The sequence below is a fragment of the Rhinolophus sinicus genome, linkage group LG07 (genome assembly GCF_036562045.2).
Source record: "Rhinolophus sinicus isolate RSC01 linkage group LG07, ASM3656204v1, whole genome shotgun sequence".
In the NCBI taxonomy this organism is placed as follows: domain Eukaryota; kingdom Metazoa; phylum Chordata; class Mammalia; order Chiroptera; family Rhinolophidae; genus Rhinolophus; species Rhinolophus sinicus.
In genome coordinates this window covers 44971324-44990542 of record NC_133757.1, presented here as the reverse complement: position 1 = coordinate 44990542, position 19219 = coordinate 44971324, and the positions used below count along the sequence as shown (strand labels likewise).

The 19219-nt window shown below is 34.2% G+C and overlaps 1 protein-coding gene across 5 annotated transcripts in view; it reads left to right on the top strand.

Moving 5' to 3' along the window:
- CTNNA3 (catenin alpha 3) overlaps positions 1-19219 on the top strand; it is a 1442547-nt gene that overhangs the window by 1019276 nt on the left and 404052 nt on the right. For all 5 annotated transcript variants that reach the window (XM_019731774.2, XM_074339503.1, XM_019731775.2 and 2 more), the window contains one exon: positions 9315-9515. In XM_019731774.2, the coding sequence (XP_019587333.2) occupies positions 9315-9515 (201 nt within the window). The remainder of the gene's footprint in view (positions 1-9314; positions 9516-19219) is intronic.

The window sequence follows — 19219 nt, the reverse complement described above, 5'->3', positions numbered from 1 at the left end:
TAATTATAGAATCACCATATCTTAAAGCCAAATGGAACCTTAGCATTTGTAGGACCTTAGCAGGTGGGACAAACTTGATTTTGAGTTTTGGCTCAATTACTGTAACTATGAAATTTGGAAAGATACTTATCTGCTCAAAGACTTATTTCTTCATCTTTAAAACTGAAATGTAACGATCTATCTCTTAGGTTGATTATAAGAATTTAATGAAATAATACACATATGTAGCTTAACACAATGCCCGGAAAACAACATGCATTCCAAAATTATTTGTTAAAAAGTTAAACAAACAAATTGTCAATCAGAGATATTACTGTGTGAAAGCTCAGAGAATTGGGGAAAGGAACAAACTTTTTCTTAGTTACATTCTTGGAAAAATTAAAACATGTACAAGATTCCTCCTCATTAATTGTAGACATCTGTGATAATCAGAGTTACTGAATATGTAAGATTCAACATTATTAGTTTTCTTCCAATTTTAGAAGAGCTAAGCACATTGCTTATTAAATGTCTAAAGTGGAATTGGCATTGAATACTGAACATTTGAAGAGTCTCCTTTGTTACAGTTGATAAACCAACATTGATTCACTAACTAAATTCCATTATTTACATTAGAATTCACTATGTTTTAAATTGTATGTGTTTTGACAAATGTATAGTGACATGTATCCACCATGACAGTATCATACAGAATAGTTTCTCTACAGTGAAAATACCCTGTGCTCCATCTATTCATCCTTTCCCCCTTATCTTGGAATACCTGACAGCCACTGACTTTTTTTTTCCTTTCTTTTTTTCCTGTTTTTACTGTGTCCATAGTTTCGCCTTATCTACAATGTCCTATAGTGGGAATCATAAAGTACCTGTGTAACCTTTTCACATATCAATACATTTATCTTTCCTCCATATCTTATTGTGGCTTGATAACTCATTTGTTTTCATTGCTGAATAATATTCCATTTATGGATGTGTCACAGTTGTGTGTGTGTGTATGTGTGTGTTGTGTGTGTGTTATTTTTAACCCGTTCACCTGTTGAAGAGCATCTTGGTTGCTTCCAAGTTTTAATAATTATAACTAAAACTGCTAAACATTCACATGAAGGTTTTGTGGGCATATAAGTTTTCCATTCATCTGAGTAAATACCAAGCACAAATACTGCATCATATAGTAAGAATATGTTTAGATTTATAAGAAATTGCCAAACTGTTTTCCAAAGTGGCTGTACCATTTTGTATTCCCACAATGACTGAGAGTTCGTTTTGCTCCATATCCTCACCAGCACTCGGTGTTGTCAGGATTCTGGATTTTGACATTCTAATAGGTGTATGTTGGTACACCTCATTATCATTTTTATTTGCAATTCCTTGATGACATGCGATGTTGAGTATCTTTTCATATGCTTATTTGTCATCCGTATATCTTCTTTGTTGAGGTTTTTGCTCAGATCTTTTGACCATTGTAACTATTTTTTTGTTTGTTTTCTTATTCTTCAGTTTTAAGAACTCTTGTATATTTTAGATACTAGTCCTTTATTAGATATGTGTTTTGCAAATATTTTTTTCCTAGTCATGACTTGTCTTTTTATTCTCTTTACAATATCTTACACAGAGCAGGTTATTTTTTATCAAATCCTACTTACCAGTTTTTTTCTTCATTTATGCTTTTAGTGCTGTATTTAAAATTTTATTTTCAAATTCAAGGTTATCTAGATTTTATCCTAGGAGGTTTACAGTTTTGCATTTTACCCGTAAGTCTATAATTTCATGTGTAATTTTTGCTTTATACTTTTTTCAGCTGGCTAGAAAAAAAAGTGTTTGGAAAATTAGTAGCTTCCAAGTCAAAGCACACAGTCAAAGAATATGTTTTTCAAGGTGAAAGCAAGAATTTTACAAATTTAATGTGAGCATGTGTCAAAAATTCATTGTTGAGAGCCACTAAGATAATAATGCTTATTTAAGAGGAACTGGATAAAGAATGAATGGTTAAATTTTTTTTTTTTCTAATTTAGAAACAAAGACTTGTTAATGTCCTACAGAACAATAAAAATGTAAGCTTTAGGATTATATTTTCTACAAAAATTATTCCATATCTATTATATAAAAATTCATTTGCATCACTATGTGACAAGTTATCAGTTTTAAAAACAAAATGAGCATCTACCCCTACAGAATTGTAAAATATTCTAACCAATATTAAATAGCAAGTGGAACAAAGGTACACTGTCCTGGAGAATTAGGTATCTGGCAGGCAGGCTTGATGCATCACGTCTGCTAGCAGTATACTAAATGAACAAGCAGTAGTACCTTTTGCCTATTTCCAAGCTTTAGATAAATTTCTTAACTCCTTCACAGAGGAAACTGTTATAAGAGCTTACATAACATACACTTAAAAGAAACATGAAGGCTTCAGTGATTTTCCTTCCGTGGTTTTTATTTCTGTAGATTTGTGTCTACATAAACACTGCAGAGTTCCTATAAGTATGGTTGGTAAAGAACTAGTTTGGGAATACAAATCTTGAACTTTATTTCTCTTTTGATTATAGTCAGAAGTAGGCCAGGTAAGTTTGAGCTGGTTAAAGTCCAATGAAAAATAAACAGCTTATAGTGCAGAGAAACCAGGCAAACTTTTGAGATAAAAGTTAACAAAAGTTCATTGAAATGATAAAATATTTATAATAAAATATTGATAATTTTGACTATTGTATTTTGGGAAGAATAAAAGACAATAGAGAAAATAATTACTTCTGTTTACTAGGTTACAAACCCTTTGCAGACAGATTGTGCCTTATTTATATTTTATATCATCTACATTTTCTAACACAGTACTCCTTAGGTTCAGGAGCGGAGACAAAAGGCAAGTTTTTAAAGTTGTAAAAAGGGATGAGGCATTTAAAAATTTTCCATTTAGCTATATGTGTACTCTTTTTGTTTTTAAAGTAATACTTGCATATATCTTTATGTAACATATGAATTAATTTGGAGACCAATCGTCATGATCAAAGTCTTGCCAAACAGAAATTTTGACCAACTTAAAGTAGATACACAAAATTAACTTATATATTGGTACATTCTGTTTGCTTTTTGAGTTTTTTTGGGGAGAGAGGGAGGGGATAGTGGAATTGTAAATTTTTGTTCATTATTTTCTAAATTTCTTATTTATTTTTCTCATCATTGACTTTGAGTATTATTTTATATTAATCTCAGGTATATAGCATAATGGTTGGACATTTACATAATTTATGCAGTGATCCTCCCCAGTGGTCTAGTACCCATCCAGCACTATACATAATTGTTGTACCCTCTCCCTGGCATTGGTACTCTGGGTTGGGGAGCCTGGTGTTGGGCTGGGGTCTCTCGCTTCTCCTTGGGAATCTCCTCTGCCAAGATATCCCTCCCAATTCACAACCATCACACATGCAGGTGTCTGTAAAATGAAATTATGTTAAAGAGGAAAAAAAGTGCTTTCTAGTTTCATGTTTTTGGTAAAAGAGGAAGAAAACTAGCATATGTTTGTTTTTGTTTGTTGAACATTTGTGCAGTTGCCTATTTAATGAGTTTTAAATGCACAGCTATAGATATAAGTTTGCAAAATGGAAACTTATTTTCTTATACTTAAACTTAGCTTAATATTCTGAGCTCATATACAGTGGGTAGCTAACCTTAATCTTGTCAATTTAATTAACTCAATCTCTTTTGACTTATAACTCAGTCTCTAGGAAAAAATAAACTTTCTCTTTAGAAAAATACTGTTTTCTCTCTTCTTCTCTTCTCCTTAGACTTTTGTCTTAGGTATGCACATATCAGAGGAGAAAACAGTTTTGGTGTATTATTCCCTATTCAGTGAATTATGGCCTAAACTGTCTACATCTCCAGGCTTTGCCATTGAAATTTTCAAAGCACAGCTTTGGGAATTGAAACAAAACAACTTTTGCCTGTCAACAACATCTGGATTTTGCAAATAAAATAAATTCCTGCTTTCAGTCTATTCTTTGGGCTATGGGTTTATAAAATTCTGCTTTGGAGGTCAAAAGCTAATAAATTAACCTTTTGTTCTCAGTGGATTTTGTTTGTTTTCTATATTTCCTGTGACAAATTCTAACTTTAACTATGAAAAACTAAAGAATTAAGAAAAAAATCATAGAAAAAATTACGTGCATTGTGTGGACCCTGAGAAAGAAGACACCTATTAATCTGGGTTCCTGGTGGCTAACTGGGATCAAATTTAAAAATAGAGCCTAAAGGCCATTTCTAAACAGGGTCCTTTCATGCAAACCACACTTCAGGGAGGATCCTGCACTGAACTGCCTGCACTGAGTTCCTGCCATCTTAGCCATCCTTTATAAAGGAGTTCCTGGAAATGAATTCCAACAAATACCCATCAGCATCTTTACTGACCAGTCAGAATGGGTCAATTCTGACAAATCAGATCAGTGTTTTTTGGACAAATCAAACTGTGAGGATTTGTAGTCATCATTTCCATGAAGATGGACTAATCAGGGACCAGGGACAGACACTTTCGTCTATATAAGTCAACTCCCCTCTGGCTCAGGGAGTACACGTTCCCCTTTCAGTGCTGAAGACTTCATTTCACTGGCTGAAACTGAAACACTGAAGACATCTCACCAGACCAGAGGGTAGCAGAGCAGAGCTGTCTTGCTGGAGAGGGCTACCTCGCCTAGGGCTACCTCACAGCCATGCTATTTCACAGCCATGCTGCTTCAAATTGAGCAATTTGCATGGAATAAAATCTCCTTGTTCACCTCACCATAAATCAAGGATTCCTGTTGGTGTTGAATTGGCGCTAACCACCATCAGTTGACAATTTCAAAATCGCATTGTGCTATACTTGCTACAGTGACTAAAGGTGGAGTTACTCAGAGAAGTTTGCTACAAATGAAGTAACTTTTAGTCTAAGATCAGTATCTTTATTGCCCTGTTTATTCCTGTTTTCCAACATAACAGAGATCACCCTTTGTATCACAGGACAGCTAAAACGATTGACAGAAATTGCTAGTAGTTTAGCAATTCTCTGCTCTTAAAATAATGTACTTCAGAGTTTGCAGTAACACCAGGTCATTCCACCCCTACCCCCAAGTCACATGTTAAGCTGACACTTTGAAACTATTAAGGCATATCTTCAATCAGTTCTTCAAAGCACATAATATTCCGAATGGCTTGCTTTATAATAACATTTTCTTGCTTTTAAACCTCATTTTAAAAATGATATAATTCTTGAGTCCAAGTGCATCTACAGTTGAGAAAAAAATAAATTGGAGGTAGAGCTCCTAGTGATTTTTGCTATGTCTAATAAATAATCCAAGTCAGCAAAGACTTGAGAGATACATCAGTAGGAAGTTTTATACAAGGTATTTGGTGTTTTATTTCTTTCCAGAGGTTTAAGGTCATATAAGTAGGCATAAAAATGGAAGCTCTTTTGAAGGCTATTTTAGCTACTTAAATTCACCTGAAATATGAACAGCAAAGAAATAACTGTTTTTAAGAAATTAGTTTAATGTTTAGTTATTGTGCATATGGAGGTGCCCAACATATTCTTTTTTTCTTTTTCTAGCACTCTAGGTTTAGAATTTCATGGAAATAATTGTTGCTGGCAGTTTGGGAAACATTCAGGGTAATGGGAAAGTGTCACAATAATGGAAATTTGACAAACCTTTCCTAATACTTTTCTGCTATTTAACCTTAGTAATTCAAAAGATCATTTAGTCATCAACACCAGCATTTTCAGTATATCTGCTTCTGAACAATTCTGGTTATATGCTTCTTGCCAATTACTCCATATATTATTTTTTCATATTGTATATGTTCATGTAGGACTTTTATTTCTGTATCTCACCTCACCTCACCTTCAGAATGATTAATGCTATGGTTTCTCATTTTGTTGCTCAGTCAAAAGCCATACCCACAGAAACTTCTATAAGGCCAAGCAGAAAAGGACAAAAAAAAAAGAAAAAACAACCCAAAATCTATGTTATATTTTTTATTCCCTGTTTTAAATAATAAAATAAGTTGTTGAGCATGTATATCATTGTTCTATATAGAGAAAAGGTGAACATTCAATTCATCGTTAGTGAATATTCTTTGTATACTTCTTCCTGTGCAAAATTCACTAGAATAAATAGTTTTTGGCAGTTGTGATTTCATTGTTAATTAAACAGAAATTACATAGTTAAGCAGTTAATGAATCTCCCAAGAATGAATATTGTTTTTTCCCCCAAATCTTTTCAATTTCATAGGACTAAGCAAAAACAGCTTTGCGATCTAAAATTAAGCACCTTTAGTGAATACAGATTAAACATTCATTGTATTCATATATGTTGTGTTTATTTAAGAAAATTACCAATGTGCTTGAAAAATAACAACTTCCTAATGTGTCATTAAAGTGCATATCTGTGGACTTTTAAAAAACTCATGATTATTACGCCTTCCACATTTAAATTTGTACTTCATTTTCATGGGAACTATGATAGTGATGATATACATGCAATTTTTGTTAAGATGGGATTATGCCTAGATTTATTATATGTCTTAATGACACATTCATAACTGAATGCTGCAAATTAGGTTAAAACTCTAGTGAAATTATAACAAAGGTTTTCAGTGTTTAATCTTTTTCATGCAAATTACAGCTGTTCTTGATATGGGTCAAATTAACTATACTTACGGACACATAAATGTTTCTATTTGTGTTCATAACCCATGATTTAGTATCTAGACAAAATAATTTACTGTTCCCAGGCACATCTTGTAAGAGGACTTCATTAATTCATTCAAGAAACCTTTTTTTTAACCTAACAAGTGCCATGTATTGTACTAGGCAATAGGTAGGATGCCTCAAGTAATAAGATAAAATTCCTGTACTCACATATATTTAATAGTCTACTAGAGAGGTAGTTTCATTAATACATCTTTAAAACATAGGAAGAAACACTAATGTAAACATATAAACCACTTTATGGGACTCCCAAACGACATGGAACTCATTTTGTCTTGTTCTAGATAAGCATGGATTTCCTGAGAAATGATTAGGTAGTGTCTTGAAAAATAGTATGAGTCGATCAAGCAGCCCAAAGAGGGTTTGTAGGTGTGATATTATGATTTATTAGAAATACCTATTTGGTGTGCATCCCATTTAGGAGCACAGAGCTCCTAAAATCCTTGGAATTTCCTAAGTGATGAGAGACATAAAACTACCTTTTGTATTAAGGAGGTGACTTTTGGTTCTCATCAAAGGATGAGGACTGGTTGCCCAGGGAACCAACCAGGAGATTAGAGGGTTGGAACTTTCAGTCCCACCCCTTGACCTCCAGGTACAGGAGAGGGGACAGTGGTGAATTAATCACTCATGGCCAGTGATTTAATGAGTCGTGACTATGTAATGAAGCCTCTATAAAAACCCAAAGAGACCAGGTTCAAAAAGCTTGTGTTGGCGAACACCTGGTGATGTGGGGAAAGTGGTGTGCTCGGAGAAGGAATGGAAGTTCAGCACCCTTTCCCATACCTTGCTTTATGCCTCTCTTCCATCTGGCTGTTCCTGAGTTATAAAAGTTAAATCTAGGTAGTAAAATGTTTCTCAAGCTCTATGAGCTGCTCTAACAAATTAATCAAACCTCAAAAGGGGAATGTGTGAACCTCTGATTTATAGCTAGGTGATCAGAAGTACAGGTAACAACCTTGTGACTGTTGTCTGCAGTGGGGGGGTGGAGAGGAAGTCTTGAAGGACTGAACCCTTAACCATGGAAGCTGATGCTATCTCTGGTTAGACAGGGTCAGAATTGAATTAAATTGTAGGCTATCCGGTTAGTGCCCAGAGGATTACTTGTTGGTGCAGGGGAGCCTACACACACACACACACACACACACACACACACACACACACACACACACACTGAAATCAGGACACATGTTGAAACTGGGTCCAGGAACCCAAAAGAACAGTCTAGGTCAAGGTTCTAATATGCCTTCTAATAGAGGCATGGAAGAACATGGTGGATTTGGGAAATCATAATATAGATATAATTGAAACGTAAGGAGCCTCCGGAGGAATGATAGACATCAGGTATAAGAAGGTCACCAGGGACAATATTCTTTGGTAGTTTGAATTTTATGCTCTGCACAGTAGGAGGAAGGTGTGACTGCTGGGAGATCACTTCATGAATGCCTGTCCTGTATAACTTACCTGTAGGTAGTGAACATATATATAGAGAGAGGGGAAGTTAACAATATGTTCTGGAATTACAGAGGTCTTTTTGTTGTAGTAATTTTCTATGTATATTTTTAAGAATTTTGAGTGGGGATTCATTTTATATAGCCAGAAGCCACACTAATTCTTTGAGTAGTCTCTTAATTTCTTAGAAATATTAATGCCCATGCTTGTTGATATTCCATATATCATTAATTTTATCTGAGAGTATTAAACATTTTATAGAAAAAGAAAACTCAGTGTTATACTAAGAATACTCTGCTGTCTTCATGCTCTAATCTTGCAAGGAGGGAAAGAGAGAGTGAGAGAAGTCAGGAGATACTTCCAAGTGGGCAACTTTCTCAGGGATTCATTTGTTTCAAGTCAATCTTTTTAAAGCCCTTTTCACACTTAATTGTTTTCACAGATGTAGTGAAGTTGCTCTTTACCACGGGTGCCAAAAAATATATACACATGACTTGTATTAATATTTTGTTATCAGTATATATTTAATATTACAATTTTAATACAGTTTATTCCTTTCTTAAAATGTGTATACATTTTTTGGCACTCTCTGTATTTCATATTTTGCATTATTTACTAATTTATAAGATTTCTGTAATTGTGTTAAATCTCATTGTACACCAATGAACACTACTTGAATGGACTCCATAGTTTTATTTTTCTATATATTTAGGGCAGGTAATATTTTTAAAGAGTTTTATAATCTGTATAGTGTTGCTTTTAATCATAATTAAGTATTCCACCATTATATAATTTATTTTTGTTTGAATCTAGAAACTTGCCTTAATTTCTACCTACAAATCACTCAAATCTAAAACTTCATCTACAGCAACTGGACTCTAAAATAACATAATCTATAAAAATAGTTGATAAAATATAAAATTCTGTATTTCACAAATTTTGCTGTTAAACAGATATAAGCATAATTACATCTGTGTTTTTCCTTCCTAATTGTCAGTGTCCTTCATTCCCAGAATGCATCACATCTGAAGTCAAAAGTTAACAAATTATAATATGCTAGATTTGTGTGATTAGAAAAAACAAATCTGGAAAACTAATTTGATCTCTTAATAAAACTAATTTTTACTTACAGAGAGCCATATACTAGAAGATGTCAACAAATGCATCATAGCCTTGCGAGACCAGGATGCTGATAACTTAGACCGAGCTGCCGGTGCTATCAGAGGTCGGGCAGCAAGAGTTGCTCACATTGTCACAGGTGAAATGGACAGTTACGAGCCAGGGGATTATACTGAAGGTGTGATGAGAAACGTTAACTTCCTTACAAGTACTGGTAAGTCTCCATCCCCGAGAACAGCTGCACTGTTCCTCATATTTTGATCTATGTATCTACCCCTTATCCATGTGGAAAGAAGTTCTCGACCTGTGTTGGTTGTTTTGAAGTAGATTGCTCTACTATCTGATAGTGATAGGTGCTTGCATGGGAAAATACGTTTTTTTATAAATAGGTGCATTATATAAATTATCTACATGCCTTAGCCACTGATTGAATATTTACTAATGCCAGAGCTGTTAGGAAATATAATGAGGCCAGATGGGATAAATTTATAATAGTTTTCAAACCCTCTTTTAGCTATATCATCGGAACGCCCAGGTTTTTGTTTGCATTACTCAAACAGGGCAAACTTCTCCTATGTTTCCAGAGAAATGCTCTCTACCTTCTTTTGCAGTCTGTTTGCAAAACAGCATTTTGTTCTTTCACATAATCTTCTTTGATTACTTAAGAAATATGGAATCAAGATTAGGTTTTCGTTTCAGCACTCAAGAGTTTCTAAAATCAGCTAGTAAATGCGTTGTTCTTGAATCACTCAGTAAAATGGCATTCTTATCTTTCACACTATTATTAATATTTCTCCAAGGAAGTTACAAAAGCATTGGAATTCATGTGGATTCAGAAACAACAGATATAATTTGAATGAGGGCAGTCAACTATTTTTATACGTCATCATGGCAGAACTTTCTCCTGTGAAAACCCCTGGTGATTTTTAAAATCCCCATGTTGAATTTTCTTATTGATTACCTCTTATTGTTAGTGTGACAGTACACCAATTATTCCTAGTATATTTGAGATTCCATATTGAAATCATTGATCCTACCTAGAGAGTTGTTCTTTATGATATGCATAGGGCATATTAAATTTGGACAATATGTGCATTGTGTAATGAGAGGGGTAGAAGGGAGGAGGGTGTGGTAACTTTTGGGGGGAGATGGGGAGGAAATGCACCTAAGAGTAATTAACTAAGAAAAATATCAACAGTTGAATAACCTTCACGAGCAACTAGTTCTAAAGATGTATATCACAAAGCAAGCTTAGCAAGATTTGTAGATAATTGATGATTAATGTTGCTCTCTACCTAGCATGTTGATACAGAAAATTATTGATGAATCTTGGTACATAATTTTCTCATCACCTCTTTAAAAATATTTCTAAAATAATAAAACACTAAAGATATGCTAAGGAATTATGGAGGAGGTATATCTACCACTCTTGGTATTATATTTCTATACCAATTCCACAAAAGCCACTGGTGTCACAAATAGATCACGTGATAGTTGCTTTAGCAATGAGCTATTTACTTGCTTAAGGTATTATGGTAGTTCAGCATCTCTTCCTTAAACTAAATTTAACTGGTTCTTTCTTACTGGTAAAAATCAAGTATAGAGTTACCTAATTTTTTTCTACCCTCTGAGAATGGAATTATAAGTAAAAGAAGAATTCTTTTCAGCCAAATGAAAATTTCCTGTAGGGAATTGAATAGGTAAAGTCTACCAGGATTTTACCTGTGTCTTGCCTCTGTCTCAGTTTTGCAATCACATTAGTAATGTCTCTTGGACATACGCTTCTGGTCACAATGTCTGTATGAAGCACCAAGTTTACAGTTTTACTCTCCATAGGATAGAATCCATATCTGCCATAAGCAAAGGAGTGGAAGTGAAATTCTCAAGAGTCTAGAATGTGAAGTATATTGTGGGACCAATTTGTTCAAAATCAATTCTTATGATCTGGAATCAGAAAACAAAAATGAAACAAAGTTATTTACACATTTATTTACAAGTTTGTTGATACTTCTATGATTTATAGTGACCTTGCAAAATAACTAACTGATATGGCCACTTTATCATTCAATCAGAAGAGAGAGAAGTTCTTTTTTCTCTAATTAGTTGTATGTACCTTTAATTAGTTTTCTACGTAAATTATGTCCTGTGCCCAAAATATTACAAATGTAGGTTAGTTCTGGGTTATTTTGTATAAGTCACAGCTTATTAATATAAAAATGTAGTTTATGACTTTCCAATTTTGTCATTTTATTTCAGATAATTTTTGGCTATACTTTGGAGAAAGATTCTCATTTTTTGTTTTATGTGTCTAATTCCAACTTTTCTGCAGTTTTCCTTGAAATTTATTAAAAGCATGCCTCTCTAAAGGGAATTCTGAGCAATAAATCAGATGAAAACACTAATTAGATCAATTTGATCTTAATCAACGCTGAAATATGTGAGCGTTTTTCTCTCCCAGAGAGAGCAGTTTTCTCTCCCATTGTCTGTAAAACATGCTTCCAAATATTCTATTCTCCACAATTAAGTTACAGAAGATGTTTATTTTTGTTCACATCTGCTCAAAACTTGGACTTATTATTTACAAATAATTATCAAATTAAATAATTGGAAATGTCATGTTTTGTGTTACAAAGCCTTACTAGGTCACATTTTTAGCAAGTGAATGGTCTACATATGTGGCATGTTCGACTTTCCTTCTTTTTCTCTTACCCAGTTCTCAGGTCTTAACCTGCTTCCTGAAAATAAGTTAATCAGGATCTATTTTGAATTGTTTTTATTCCTGATACCTCCTTATCTTTGCAAAATTTGTCTTAAAGTACTGTCATCGATGTTGAAACCTAAGCCATACTTATCTAAACCACAAATAATATTTTTGGAACATTGCACCTTTGATTTTAATCAGACTTTGTGGCTCATTAGCACATTTTCAAGATTTGATGATCTTCTAAGTGTTTTCTCTGCATTAGGATACAGAGTTGCCCTGTCACAGTTGAGGCATTTGCATTTCCATAAATCCTAGCAGTTGGTTTTAGTGAAATGTAGGCAACATCTGGAATGCTGCCTTTTATTCAGGCAAAGGCATAGTATTGTAATCTCCATGAGAAATTCTTTATTCTGCCCAATTCTTCCGTTACTAAGCTCCTCCATCAGTCAGGCATTCCTTATAGGGGATAGAAAATATATTGACTTCTTGTTAAATAACAAGCCGTCTGGATTGTAACGTGAAGGCAATAGTGTCTTGTATGTGCTAGATTAAAACCAACAAACAAAAAAAGCAAACACAATTCTTGAATCGAGCCTGTATGCTTTTGGTAATTCTATTCCAGCAATAAAATGCCTTTTCTTCTCTACTAAACTTACAATTGTTCTTCAACACTTTCTTAAATGCCACCACGTTTGTAAAGGAGCTTCTGTTTCCCTTGCAGTTAGAAGGAATTGTTCCATTATCTGTGTTACCATGGATGAGCTTGTCCTATAGTTACTGCCTATTGCACTTTGTATCACAGTCAACCATTTACATGCTAGTTTCTCCCATCAGACTGTATCGTCTTTAAAGGCAGACACCACATTTTATTTATTTTTATATTTACCGGGAACATTCTACACATAATGGAGGTGCTCAAGTCCTAGTCTCAAATTTTTAAATTTAAAATTCACTACAAGGTTATACTATGACACATTCTAATCCAGTTAAGGAAGAGAACAAGTTATCATCCCAGTTCAGGAAAATAACAAAACTCTAAAGCAGTGGATTAGGTCAAATCAAGGGGTAATGAAAAGGTAGCGGAAGTGATTCACTATTGGCCAGAGTTAGATATTAGCCACTTTCAGAAAACTTGGGTTCAGATTCATAGAAGGTTCTTTAGCAAGGTTCTGATAAGAGATCATGACTATTGTGTGTTCAGTTACTTATAAGAACCATCCTTGAACTGCATCTGATGAAAGATCCTGCTGAACCTAATTTCACTAATGCTTCCAACAAATCCCCATAAAGGGTACCAACAGTGACTTCTAATTTGGAAACCGTCTCTGGCAAAGTTCCCTACCTAGGTAATCTAAGACCGGCCTCCAAATTACTTACTTTTTTACTTTAGCATTAAGCCTACTCTCACACCCTTTAACACAGTCGGAGAGCATTATCAAGACGCTTCTGTCAGCTAACCTGGATAACCAAGTGTCTTCATGTTAGTGATGCAAAAAACAAAAGTTGAAGGACAGTCTGGCTCATTTAAATGAGAATAAGATCCCATGGCCTCAGAAGTGCTTCTGTTGTCACAGGAATTTGGGACCTTGAACTAACATTGTGAATGGAAGAAAGCAGCTACTAGAACTTCTGAGTGGAAAACCCATTTTCTGTCCAAAGAGAACTGGATATGAGTAAGACATAGATCTAGTTAGGGGGCTGAGGGTACTTCCTTATTTTACCATTTTAAGTACTTGGAAATATAAAATTGTCAGGAAAATAAATACCATAAGAATGGAACTCTCTTAGATGCACTGTGTTATACATGTTTATAACAAATTTATTTTACCTTTCTGATATGGTCAGATCCTAAGAGAGGTACTTGGAATAATCTAAAATCCACTATTGATATTATTCTTATTAATAAAAAGGATACATTCTGACACAGTGGTAAAAATATTATTGTCAAAAGAAGAAATAACATGGAGAGCTTGAGAGTGGATTTCTGAAAATCATATAAAAGGGCTGAAACATTTCCCTATCTGGAAAGTGTAAACTATGTAACTATGAGGCTGATGCTAAATGGAAGACGGACTAAGGACAGGTGAGAGATATTGAAGAAGGGGTGATTGCCAAAGGAAGTGGAGTTTGTGTACCTGATGTGTGCATATTCACCTGTGCAAAGATGCTCTCCAGGTCTAGTACTTTCTTTACCCTAGAACTCCTGTGACCAGCCTCCCATGCATGTTCTCCAGCCAAGGAAGATGTTATGTGGAAAGAGAACTAGATCATACCATTCTTCCTGATCCTATTTTTACACGTTTTCTATAAATAAGCCTAATTCAGATTTCTTTTATGAGCCTTTATGTAGTAGGGATAAGTAGAAAGGAAAATAACTTATATGTAAAAGGATTAGGCATAAAACCCCAGTTTCAGCTCTGGATTGCAAACAGAATCTATCTATGGCTAAATTAGGCAGAAACATGAACAAATAAACAAACAGAAGAAGTCTGGAGAACAAGAAGAGAAAATAGACAGACTGCAAGGGATGCTCCATATAGCAACCCAGTTAGTTATCCCAAAGAACATCTGTTTGAGCTGCTATTGCAGCCCTGTCTGAACATTTAATGCCATTAGTGGCAGCCTAACATTATGACACTGGACCCCACAGATGGTATGCTCATTTGCCGCCACATTCCAGATACTTTCACCACTGGAATAAATTCTAAACTCATTCCTGCTTTTGCCTCATTTGCTCTGAATTCAACTTTCTGGACAGAAACATCATATTAGCAGAGTTTAAAACATGTACCCACACCTTGACTGTCAGCATGGCAGGGATTGTAGGGTGACAGATGATGGCTACTCCAGGGTCTTTGAGCATCTATGGAATCTATGGAGACAGTACTCTGCCCCACAGCAGAACTCCTATCCCCACACAGGAAGGGCCTTGGGAGGCTTTGAGCAGAGGGAGGTGGGATTGGTGAAGAGCAGGAGAGGAAGACATCAGCAAGGGAGTAAAAGGAGAAGGGAAGTTGAAGACTGACGGTACCAACTTGGTTGGTCATCATCGATGTTGGGACAATGGAAACACTCCCACCATGTAACCTGACCCGTAATGCTGCCTTTGAACAGCTTTTTGCCAATCCCAATTCGTTCAGATGGTTTATAAAATTTGAAAAGTAAACAGAAAAAAAACAAAACAAAAAACAAACATGCTTTATTCCTGGTAGACTTACTTAACAAGGTATTATGGTATTCCTCCAAATCTAAGTATGTTTTAGGGAAGATGGGCCTTAACAGGATATATGATGTGAACATTATTCTACTGCCATGATAGCGACAAGATAGACACGTAAAAGTCTATGAAGCCTTGTAAAAAAGTGGAAAAATGTATCATTCAAGTGTTTCTTCCTTTTTTTCTTTCTTTAACAACAACATTTAACAGAACTGTAATCCTATTATTGTTTAAATGTACAGTGATACTCCATTAATCTATATTATTTTGTGTTAAATACAAAGGGATAGGTACTTTGACTTCATTTATTTTAATATTTACTAACTACTAGACTTTCTTTGTAATAGCGTGGTCACTGGGAAACCAGAAATGGCTATTGAAGCCCAGAGTGGATCAGAGGTTCTAGAGTCTTAAGCAGTGTTAGGTCTTTCCCAGATAGCCATCCGAATGCTATGGGCATCCATATTTCAACACCCCAATAACCCTCTAAAATATACCCGTATTCCACAGCATAGTTTAGTTGTTAGGAAGCTCTGGGCTAGGCTGTCATCAACTAGGTAATTCAACAATTAAATATTTTTAGAATATAATTACTATAAAATGTTTTATAAACTAACATCGTGTATGATTTTAGAAATGTAGACAATATTTGGCAGGAGGCTTTTTCCTTCTACTCCATCTTGAAAGCCAGAATTATGTAACTAATGACCTAACTCCCTTCAGTTGTTTCAAGAATCTATTTCATGTATTAATAGCTCCCAGTTGTAAAGACAGTTAATTTTACTTTTTCAGAGATCTTTACATATGCCTAGAAAGTCTGGTTATATATTTATTGATGTAGCTGGTAAATCTTTTATATACTCATCCGTAAAGCTAAATTTGAGATTCAAGCTCACTGAATCTAGCAAATAAAATGAGGTGGTATCTCTCTCAGATTTTCTTTCCTTTGGCATTGGAAAGAGCAAAAGCCATGTGAAGTTGAAAGTATATATCAGATTGTATTTCCTTGGTGTTAATTGGTGCAGAAGCAGAGCTGAATTTAGTCATTTCACGTCCAGCCTCTCCTTCCCACCTGTCTGTCATGCCATTTTTTAAATGAGATTCCTCAAATGTAGTCCTGGTTGGGTGGGGGTGGTCACAATGGGCACGATGATCTCGTCAAGTTTCCAAGATAAGAGTAAATGTAGTAAGTGAAGAAGTCAGCCTTTCTAAGGTGACAGGACCTATAGCTGTTGCCAAAATAAGGCAATATTGCATTTACACTTTCAGACTTTGTGGACATGAAAGCAAATGCTGAAAGAGCATCTCATCTTGAAGAGAAAAGCAAATTTGCCCACCAACATTTTCAAATGAAAGTGTTATCTACAAGCTTTATTAATAAATATGAATATTTTCTTTAATGAAGTCAATAAGTCCTTAATCATGTTTGGGTGTGTTAAAGATTATTTCACCTCTTGGTGAAAATGATAAACTTGGGGAATTTATACACATAGTGAATACCTGAAGATCTTTAATGAAGGAAAGAAAAATTGTTTAACTGAAGGAAGGAAGGGTATTTTAAATGATAGCCGTAGCTGGAAGAGCAGTGCTGGGAGCAGAACAAGTGGAATAAAGAAGTGTCCTTAAACATTGATCTTGTGTCCAGTTTGACCAGCTCAGTGAGAATAGAGGTAGTTCTAGAAAAGCCAAAGAGATTTTAGGCAGTTGGAAAGTCTTTCCCACCATGGACCCAGGCTAATTACTGCTGACATATATTTTCATTTAACATATTACATTTTCTAGCTTATGGTAATTTACAACTTTCTCTTTCATCAATTACAGAAGGAAGTATTACTGTTTAACAGTCCTACACAGCAGGCTAAGAACTTGGGAATAATTTTCTTCTCCTGAAATGTATTAGTAACCTAGTAGTATCTTAGAAAATGTCTTATATTCTGGTGATCATCCACCATTTAATTTTACTGTCTGCCGAAATCCATAGCAGTTAAAGTTAAGTGAACAATTTATATTATAAAATTTCTCTTCTGATAATAGAGATTTTTAAAGGTATCATTTATTATAAATACTGCTGGCAGTATTTCTTTAAGATTCCAGATATTCTAAAGTTTATGTTGATTGTAGGTTATAGTGATTTAAGAAAGGTTATGCACATTCCTTTAGCACTTGCCTTAAAAGTCTTATATATCTAAAAAGAGGTATTAGAGTATTGATTTGGTAAAAAAAAAAAAAAAAAGAAAAAATATTTTTGAGGGAAGAAGCAGTACGTTAAAATATTGTACTCCCCTTATCCCCTATCCCATTTATTTATTCTTCTGTTTACCAATTATTTGTGTATTGAAATAGTTGTTGTTTCTTCATCATGTCTGTTAATGTAATCATTCTGTCTTCAACATTACAATCCAATAATTTTGAGTCCAGGGAGTAACAATGATTTTTTCCGCCTTTTAAAAAATCTATTTAAAATGTTAGGAAGAAGGCAGCTATGCCTACCCCATTCTAGTTTAACATCTTTTTAAAATAACTATAAAGGGGCATGAAAGGGAATAATAAATCCATAATGGCAAATGCATGGGTGTAACCTCATCAGAAAAAACAAATAAATAAAAATGAAAACAAATGCAGAAATAGAAAGCTGCTGGAAAGGAAGGTAGATGAAAAAGAGTGACAAATCCCTCAATCTAAAATATACACAAGCAGAAACCATCAAGTAAGTAAGGGTATGATCCTGCCTGATGTTGACTTCTCAGCAACACTGAGTTCTGGAAAACAATGAAGCAATGACTCCACATTCAGTGAAAAAACAATTTGAACTGAAAATATTGTATTTATTTAAGATCTGTGGCAAAATAAAAACCTTTGTGTATGAATAAAAAGTCAGGATATTTAAGTTGCATAAACTTTTTGAAAAATTACTTGAAAATGTATTCAAAACAAGAGGAAAAAAACAGAAATAATAAGTCATGGAAAACTGAAATAGTAAATCTAACTCAAGAGTGTAATGAATAAAATGACAAGGTGACATAGCTCTAGCAGGTCTAGAAAATTATTGATCCAAAATAGAACAGAGTCAGTGGGCTGCAACAAAAAAAAAAAAAAAAGAAAATTCTAAAAGGAGTCTGGATATATTCAGAGAATCATTAAATTATTCACATGATAAAGAAAGCAACTCACTATCCTTTCTAAAAGATATTAATATACACATCTCATGCAGCAGGTATAGAATATCGTGAACCTAACTACATAAACCTAATATTTTAAAACTGTCTAATTGAAAATTTATTGGCTTATGCTTAATTATTTATATTTGTTTATTGTCTATAATTGTCCTGTCTTTTGTCATTGTTAAGAAACCAGATTACATGTCACATGGTAAGCATTACCTACTATACCTATTATAAATACGTAGCTGTACATATTTATGTAAGTATAAATGACATATGCACCCATATACATATGCACATATGTTTGTATCAATTGATAATAATATGTTATTTTATCATATAGTTTATTATATTTAATATTAGTATAGCTATGTATGTATAGTACATATGCTATGTTATAAGTAAAGTGATTGATTTTCGTGTCTGTGTGTGTTTAATGGTCATTGTATAAAATAGAACCATCTTGCAGCATGACTTGGTTATCTCTATGCTTATCTCCATGGGCATCTGGAAGCTTGGTTTGACTTTTGGGTGTGATAAAGAAGAGGGGCTAGCTGCTGTGTTTCCCCGAAAATAAGACCTAACCTGAACATAAGCCCTAGTTCAGATCGTCAGCCAGACAGACACATTTAGTACGTTATGACAATGTTACAGAAGAAGATGACATGACTGTATTTGAATAAATGTAGATTGTTGTACATGAAAAAATAAGACATACCCTGAAAATATGCCCTAATGCATCTTTTGGAGTAAAAATTAATATGAGATCTGGTCTTATTTTCAGGGAAACAATGGTAGTAATTTATTTGTTGTCTAAAGTTTGAAATCCCCCTGGT